Source organism: Podarcis tiliguerta, assembly GCF_965153285.1.
Source record: "Podarcis tiliguerta genome assembly, contig: HAP1_SCAFFOLD_191, whole genome shotgun sequence".
NCBI lineage: Eukaryota > Metazoa > Chordata > Lepidosauria > Squamata > Lacertidae > Podarcis > Podarcis tiliguerta.
The window spans coordinates 31,801-40,604 of NW_028148598.1; the positions used below are offsets into that span (position 1 = coordinate 31,801).

Sequence of the window (8,804 nt, forward strand, 5' to 3'; positions counted from 1 at the left end):
GAAACTGACCTGGACACGATGATTTCCAGCGGGCTAGGGACAAAAGTGAGAGCTGTTTCCTAGTTCTGCTGGATCATTCATAGGCTTTTGATACCATCGGCCATAACATCCTTCTGGACCGTCTAGAGGGGCTGGGAGCTGGAGGAACTGTTATACAGTGGGCCGTGTTCAGAAAGTGGTGTTGGGGGTTGAGTGTTCAGACCCCTGAGCTCTCACTTGTGGGGTGCCTCAGGGTTCCGACCTCTCCCCATGCCTTTCAGATTTCTACATGAAGCCGCTGGGAGAGATCAGGGGGGTTGGGCTGGGTGTTCATCAGTATGCGGATACCCAGCTCTACTTCTCTTTCAAATCTGAACCAGAGAAGATGATGAAGGTCCTGTGTGAGTGTCTGGAGGCGGTTGGAGGATGGATGGCGGCTAACATATTAAAGTTGAATGCTGACAAGGTAGATGTCCTGTTTGTGGGAGACAGGAGGCAGGCAGGTGTGGAGAATTCCCTGGTCCTGAATGGGGAAACTGTGCCCCTAAAGGACCAGGTGCACAGCCTGGCGGTCATTTTGGATTTGCAGCTGTCAATGGAAGCACAGGTCAATTCTGTGTCCAGGGCAGCTGTTTACCAGCTCAATCTGGTACGCAGGCTAAGACCCTATCTGCCCTCAGACTGTCTTGCCAGAGTAGTGCATGCTCCAGTTATCTCCTGTTTGGACTACTGCAATGCGCTCTACCTTTGTAAGTGGTCCGGAAACTGCAACTAATCCAGAATGCAGCAGCTAGACTGGTGACGGGGTGCAGCCGCCAAGACCACATAACATTGGTATTGAAAAACTAGCATAGGCTCCCATTGCATTTCTGAGCACAAATCAAAGTGTTGGTGCTGACCTTTAAAGCGGTAAACGGCCTTGATCCAGTATACCCGAAGGAGAGTCTCCACCCCCATCGTTCTGCCTGTACATGGAGGTCCAGCACCAAGAGCCTTCTGGTGGTTGCCTCACTGCGAGAAGTTACAGGGAACCAGGCAGAAGGCCTTCTTGGTAGTGGTGCCCTCCCTGTGGAATACCCTCCCACCAGATGTCAAAGGAAAAAACAACCACCAGACTATAAAAGACATCTGAAGGCTGCCCTATTTAGGGAAGCTTTTAATATCTGAAGGACTATTGTATTTCAATATTTTGTTGGAAGCCACCAAGAGTGGCTGTGCCGTGGGGGAAATCCAGCCAGAGGGGTGTGGTATAAATTATATTGTTATTATTGTTGCTGTTACTATTATTATTATTGAAAACAAACACTGCCACATTCTTTTCTGTACATCCAGAGACAGTCATCTTCACTTCCCAGGTAATCTGGCAAAAACCTGAGTGGAAAACTCCATACATTTATATGGTTTCCTGCCTGTGTGAATTTTTTAATGAATATTAAGGTCTCCACTCCCTCTGAAGCTTTTTCCATGTTTCATAAATCTGGTTTTCCCCACGTGAGTTAGCGGATGTTTCCTAAGTTTCCATATTGACTTAAGCTTCTCCCCTGTGGGAGTTGGCCAATGTAATGTAAGTTTATCCTTCCTGTTGAAGCTCATCCCTCATTCAATACGTTCCAATGGTTTCTCCCCTGTATGAGTTAGTTGGTGTATTCTAAGTGCTCTACTGTAGCTGAATCTCCTTCCACATGCCATACATTAAAATGGTTTCTTCCCCGTGTGATAGTTGGTGTCTTAGAAGGTGTCTATATGGATGGAAGCTCTTTCCATATTCAGTACATTAAAATGGTTTCTCCCCCGTGTGAGTTCCTTCGTGTATTCTAAGGTGTTCACTTCTACTAAAGCTATTTCCACATTCAATACATTTAAATGGTGTCTCACCTGTGTGAGTTCGTTGGTGACTTCTAAGGCTTCCACTGTCACTGAAGCTCTTTCCACATTCAATACATTTAAATGGTTTCTCCCCCGTGTGAGTTCGTTTGTGTTTTCTAAGGTGTCCACTTTCACTGAAGCACCTTCCACATTCAATACATTGAAATGGTTTCTCCCCCGTGTGAGTTCGTTGGTGACTTCTAAGGTTTCCATACTGAATGAAGCTCTTTCCACATTCAATACATTTAAATGGTTTCTCACCTGTGTGAGTTCGTTGGTGTCGTCTAAGGTGTTCACTTCTACTGAAGCTATTTCCACATTCAATACATTCAAATGGTTTCTCCCCTGTGTGAGTTCGTTGATGTTTTCTAAGATTTCCACTTCCACTGAAGCTATTTCCACATTCTATACATTTAAATGGTTTCTCCCCCGTGTGTGTTCGTTCGTGTATTCTAAGGTCTCCACTTCCTCTGAAGCTCTTTCCACATTCAATACATTTAAATGGTTTCTCCCCCGTGTGAGTTCGTTGATGTTGTCTAAGATTTCCACTTCGACTGAAGCTCTTTCCACATTCTATACATTTAAATGGTTTCTCCCCCGTGTGAGTTCGTTGATGTTTTCTAAGGTCTCCACTTCCACTGAAGCTCTTTCCACATTCTATACATTTAAATGGTTTCTCCCCCGTGTGAGTTCGTTGGTGTAGTCTAAGGTGTTGACTTCTACTGAAGCTATTTCCACATTCAATACATTCAAATGGTTTCTCCCCTGTGTGAGTTCGTTCGTGTATTCTAAGGTCTCCACTTCCTCTGAAGCTCTTTCCACATTCAATACATTTAAATGGTTTCTCCCCCGTGTGAGTTCGTTGGTGTATTCTAAGTGTTCCATTTTGACTGAAGCACTTTCCACATTCAATACATTCAAATGGTTTCTCCCCTGTGTGAGTTCGTTGGTGACTTCTAAGGTTTCCATACTGAATGAAGCTCTTTCCACATTCAATACTTTTAAATGGTTTCTCACCTGTGTGAGTTCGTTGATGTTGTCTAAGATTTCCACTTCCACTGAAGCTCTTTCCACATTCTATACATTTAAATGGTGTCTCCCCCGTGTGAGTTCGTTGGTGTCTTCTAAGGTGTCCACTTCCACTGAAGCTCTTTCCACATTCAATACATTTAAATGGTTTCTCCCCAGTGAGAGTTCGTTGGTGTATTCTAAGGTCTCCACTTCCTCTGAAGCTCTTTCCACATTCAATACACTTAAATGGTTTCTCCCCCGTGTGAGTTCGTTGGTGTATTCTAAGTGTTCCATTTTGACTGAAGCACTTTCCACATTCTATACATTTAAATGGTGTCTCCCCCGTGTGAGTTCGTTGGTGTATCCTAAGCTTTCCATTTCGACTGAAGCACTTTCCACATTCAATACATTCAAATGGTATATCCGCTGTGTGAGTTTCTTGATGTTTTCTAAGAGTTCCATTTTCCCTGAAGCTCTTTCGATAGTCAGTACATTTAAATCGTTTCTCCTCTATGTGAATTCGTTGATGTATCCTCAGTCTTCCACTGTGACTAAAGCACATCCCACATTCCAGGCATTTAAACTGTTTCTTTGTTCTTCCCAATGAATTCACAGATGGCTCCATAGAATTCTGGCCATCATCTTCCTCACCTGTTTGGGAGTGGGGGCGGGGTGGGGAGAATCTTGTTAAGACTTACAAGAAAGACAAGAAAGGAACTGAACACACGTCAATCCCAATATGCACCTTCTCCTATTTTAACACTGTCTCATTTCTCCATTGTCCTCTCCATTGTTCCAAACTTTTAGGGATGCAGGTGAGATAATGGCAAGAACAACACATGATCACTCCGTTCACACTTAATAAACTGCATTATTTTATAATCGATGGTGGAATTGGCTTCTTAGACACATCTCTGTATTTCTCGTTTTCCAGGGAGGAAATGATCACAGGGTCAAGTAGCAGTCTCTCCTATGACTAAGAAGTAAAACTTTTGTGTTACTATGCCACATGTAACTTTAAAAATATTGCAATATATTAGAACAGGCACCCCCAAACTTGGCCCTCCAGATGTTTTGGGACTACAATTCCCATCATTCCTGACCACTGGTCCTGTTAGCTACGGATGATGGGAGTTGTAGTCCCAAAACATCTGGAGGGCCAAGTTTGGGGATGCCTATATTAGAATATAAGAAGAGCCTGCTCATTGGGCAAAGGCCCACCTAGTCCAACATCCTGTTCTCACAGTGGTCAACTAAATGCCTGCGGGAAACCAGCAAGCAGGATTTGAGTACAAGAGTCCTCTGCCTTCCTGTGCTTTGAGTCTAATCCTCTTTTTCAAGCTATCCAAGTTGTTGGCCATCACTCCTGTAGGATGGAAGTCCATAGAAGTCCATTTAGAGTATTGATCATATTTTGGGATATAGAATGAAAGGTGTTTTAGCAGAAAAAAATCATGACAAGCAGGCCTGCTTTCTACCAGGACGTCAGATGAAGGAGAATATAAGGAATCTAATTGATATTATTGAATATTTGGAAGTAAGAAATGAGAAAAAAGCGGCCTAAATGTTTATTGATGCTGAAAAGGCTTTTGATAATGTTTCATGGACTTTTATGAAAAAGATAAAAGAAAAAATGAGTTTTGGGGAAGCATTTGGGAGAGGAATTGATGCAATTTATTCTTACCAACAGGCTATGCTGATTGTTAATAAGGTTATAACAGAAAAGTGTAAAATAAGGAAGGGGACAAGACAAGGATATCCCCTATCACCATTATTATTTATTTTTGTACCAGAGGTTCTTGCGAGAGAGAAAAAGTGTAGAAATTAATTAGAGGAATAACAGTAGAAAATAAAGCATATAAATTAAAAGCTTTGGCAGTTGACCTTGTAATAACAGTGAAAGATCCCAAAAATACTCCAACAAAGGTAGTAAAAAAGATACAGGACTTCAGGCAGGCTGGAGGCTTTAAACTAAACAAGAATAAGACTAAGTTTTTGGTAAAAAAACACATGATGGAGCAAGACAAATAGGAATTACAACAGAAAACAGAATTAGTTATACATAAAAAAGTCAAATACTGAGAGATATGTTTGACAGCTAAGAATATTAATATTTTTAAAGACAATAAGGAGAATGTGTGGAAAGAAATAAAAAGAGATTTAGCGATATGGGGAAGAATGAATTTATCATTTTGGGGAAGAATATCAGTAATAAAAATGAATGTATTGCCAAAAATATTAAAGCTGTTACTGGTTGCAGTGTTCCGAGGTGACATTTGCTGCTTTATTTTTTCCTATTTTTTGCGTTTTTGTTTGTGAGGCTTTTTCAATTTTGACTGAGACTTGTTTGTTTGTTTTATGATTGATTGATTTATTGATTGATTAACTGTGGAAAGGGATAAAAGCCCCCCATTCAAACAATGACTATCATCAGTGCAGGTAAGATTTTTTTTTTTTATCATCTACAATGCTGTCTTATTTATTTTATTGTACAGAACATTGATTATTGCTTTCTTTTTATGGATCCATGGTCTTGTTAGATAGTAAAATTCATGTTAAATTGCTGTTTTAGGGGTTGTTTTTAAAAATCTGGAATGGATTAATCCATTTTGCATTACTTTCTACGGGAAATCATGCCTTGGTTTTGGAACGCTTTGGTTTTGGAAGACTTCCGGAAACCGATTATGTTTAAGAACCAAGGTACCACTGTAACTCCTAAGATTTAAAATCCTGGAGGAAGAAAATCTGCCCCCACTACTTTATGATAGGGATTCAAGAAACAAAGAGCTGCTTTGGAGAAGGCCTCACCCCTTCCTTCTTCCTGTCAGTAACTTCCTTCCATTTGTCTCCTCTTCATCTTTTCCCCTTTCTCCCTCCACCATCCATCTATCCCTGTCCCCATCTCCTCTCCCCTGGAACTCACCAGATTTCTCCAAGGGTCCTGGGAGGGAATGCTCAGAGGTTGTGGGGAGGGATGCGGGAGAGAGCCTGACCAGGTCAACCGTCCATCTTCCTCCTTCCATCCTGGCCAGGGTTGCAGGTTCAGTCACAGCTAGGTTTGCAGGTTCAGCTTCCTGAGGAGCGCAGAATCCAGAGCAAGTTGCAGCTTCCTGGGAGGGAGGGAAGAAGAAGCCAAGGGAGTCTGAGAGCCCCTGCAGGGATTCTCCTGCCCAAGACATTCTGCTGCCCCTGGAGAAGCCCCAATTGGGCACCCCCTTCCCAAGAGCCCCCACCCATTTTCAAACACCTTTGCCAATTCCTTTCATCACCTCCCTTCCTTATTTATTTTATTTTATTTTTATTCATTTTATTTTGTTTATTCAATCTTTATTGGTTTAAAATCAGCACACACATACACACCAAAAGCTTATAAATAGGAAAAGAAACAAAACAAAAAAGCACAATACATTACACAATACAAAAGAAATAGAACAATACATCACAAATGCACAAAATTATTCCACCCATCAACTTCCGACTTCCTTGATATAGGTTATTTATTTTCTTAATTAGGTAAAGGTATCCCTGACCGTTAGGTCCAGTCATGGATGACTCTGGGGTTGTGGCGCTCATCTCGCTTTACTGACCGAGGGAGCCGGCGTTTGTCTGCACTCCGGGTCATGGGGCCAGCATGACTAAGCCGCTTCTGGCAAACCAGAGCAGCGCATGGAAACACCGTTTACCTTTCCGCCGGAGCGGTATGTAATAAAAAAATTATCTATCTACTTGCACTTTTGACGTGCTTTCGAACTGCTAGGTTGGCAATTTTCTTAATTACTTGCCTCTATTTTTCAATAAACTTTATCTTTGTTAAATCTTGTCAGAATACTTTGTACCTTATTCAGTTCCGAGAGTTATTCAAAGCATTTTAAAGTTTTTATAAGGGGACACTGTTCTTTTAAATATTGTCTATAGAGCTCCCATTCCCTTTTAAACTTTTGGGCTGATCGATTTCTTATCTTTGTTAATTCTTGTCTGAATTCTTTATACCTTATTCAATTCCGAGAGTTATTCAAAGCATTCTAAAGTTTTTATAAAGGGGCACTGTTCTTTTAAATATTGTCTATAGAGCTCCCATTCCCGTTTAAACTTTTGGGCCAATTGATTTCTTATCTTTCCCGTCATCTGTGCTACTTCTATATATTGAAGGATTTTTACTTGCCACTCCTCTTTTAATGGAATTTTATCTCCTTTCTACCCCTTGGCAATCAGCATCCTCACTGCAGTTGTTGCATAGAAAAAGACCCCTTCCCAAGAGCCTCCACCCATTTTCAAACACCTTTGGCAATTCCTTTCACCTCCCTGTCCCACCTCCCTTCCTAAGGCTGGCATAGTATGCACATTAGTGGCCTTGAGAGTAGATCCCTTGGAACTTAAGAGTTAATCTGCAAAGGACTGCTCTGAATACATGGGTGGCCCTTGCATGGAGAAGAAGGAAGCCCCTTGCTTGCATCTGGACCCCCTGGGAGAGGCGGTGGATCCACCCACTGCTCCCTCTGCCCTCGCTGCCGCCTCCTCCTCTGCCCTCCTGCCCTGCAAACACCCTTTGCTCTTCTTGCTCAGGGGAGAGAGGCAGGAAGAGCCTTCAATCCCATCCCTTTCCTCCTCTGCAGCCCATTGAGAGGGGAAGGAGCTGCAGCGCCTGGTTCACTTCAGATAAACACATGGTTTACTGGGATTGTGAATGAACACGTCCTCTGCCTGCCAGGCGGTGGGAGTGGGGGGGTTAAAAGTGGTGAGGAGACCCCCCCCCTCTCCAGTCCTTTTGGGAAACGGGAGTTTTGGTCAGGAGTAAACAACTTATATGGCAAGTTCACAAGAGAAGCACTTTGGAGCACTGCTTGCTCTTACTATGTGTTTGGACCTAGAGGACAACATACACGTTTACACCACGGGGTTCCTTAGAGAGGGCATTTCTTTAAATTCAAAGGCCATTTCTACAAAATGGAAGTATTCTGATAGCAGCCCTGTTCAGGGAAGTTTTCGATGTTTTAATTTTTTTGGTGTTTTTGATGGAAATCGCCCAGAGTGGCTGAGGCAACGGAATCAGATGGGCATGGTGCAAGTAATGAATTATTTTTTAATTTTTTAAATTTTTATTATCATTATTATTATTATTATTCCCTCCTAAGCCCATCCTGCTATGCATGCTGATCAGAGACTTTGTCCCAACCCCCCCCCCCCTCTTGAACGCAAGAGGGCTTCCTATTTTTACAGCTATTCTTCACATTTCTATACTGCCCTTCCTCCAAAGATCACAGGGCAGCTTACAAGAGAAAAACACAGAGATGCATAGCAGAGTAAGAAGTTCCCTGCAACTCCCTTTGCACCAGATCCATGCAGGAGGAAGCTCCCTCCCCCCTTCAAGGCCCCCTTTAGGGGAACAGCTCCCTTTCCGCCCTTCTCTTCTCCCCGCCCCGGGGCTTCTCATCCTGGACCCCCTCGCAAAGCCCCTTCCCTCCTTCCCCGCCATTGGCATTGCACTCACCCGAAATCCCGGGCAGCTGGGGCGGGAATAGGAGCCCCCGCGTGGGAGGCAGGGAGTGAGGGCGCTTAATTAGGAGGCTTGATTAGGAAGAAGCCCCTCCTCCGCCTCCGCACGACCCAGCCCCCCTTCCCGCCTCCCTCCCTCCTTTGCCAGCTCCAATTTTATCTCTGCTGGTGAAGCCGGAAGTGGAGGCAACTCAGAGGAGGAAGGAGAAGTTTCTCCCCACGCTCAGCCGCTTGTCTGTTATTTGATAATTGGGGGAAGGAAAACCTTGCAGCACCCAACCAATGGGGAGACGGAACGTGTGCATGGGGAATATAAGCTCATGCTTTGCTCCAGCTGGACTGTGCCTGCTTTGGACCCCCGCTTTTGCAAGAACGTCTTGTCCTCAATAAACTCTTTACTGCTTCACCAATTTTGTTCAGATGGTATTTTAAGGAACGGCACTGTGGAGAGATAC

The 8,804-nt window shown here is 43.3% G+C and overlaps 1 protein-coding gene across 3 annotated transcripts; it reads right to left on the minus strand.

The window, feature by feature from the left end:
- Positions 1 to 1,097: 1,097 nt before the first annotated feature.
- Positions 1,098 to 8,601, minus strand: LOC310669978 (uncharacterized protein). 3 transcript variants are annotated; one of them, XM_083458555.1, is made up of 3 exons: positions 8,345 to 8,601; positions 5,780 to 5,966; positions 1,098 to 3,507 (listed from the first exon to the last, which is right to left on the minus strand). In XM_083458555.1, the coding sequence occupies exons 2-3, from the start codon at positions 5,877 to 5,879 to the stop codon at positions 1,754 to 1,756; spliced, it is 1,854 nt and encodes a 617-aa protein (XP_083314681.1). In that variant the 5' UTR covers positions 5,880 to 5,966; positions 8,345 to 8,601; the 3' UTR covers positions 1,098 to 1,753. The 3 variants fall into 3 exon arrangements, with proteins under 3 accessions (XP_083314681.1, XP_083314682.1, XP_083314680.1); XM_083458556.1 differs by lacking the exon at positions 5,780 to 5,966; XM_083458554.1 differs by lacking the exon at positions 8,345 to 8,601 and having other exon boundaries at positions 5,780 to 6,122.
- Positions 8,602 to 8,804: the final 203 nt, after the last annotated feature.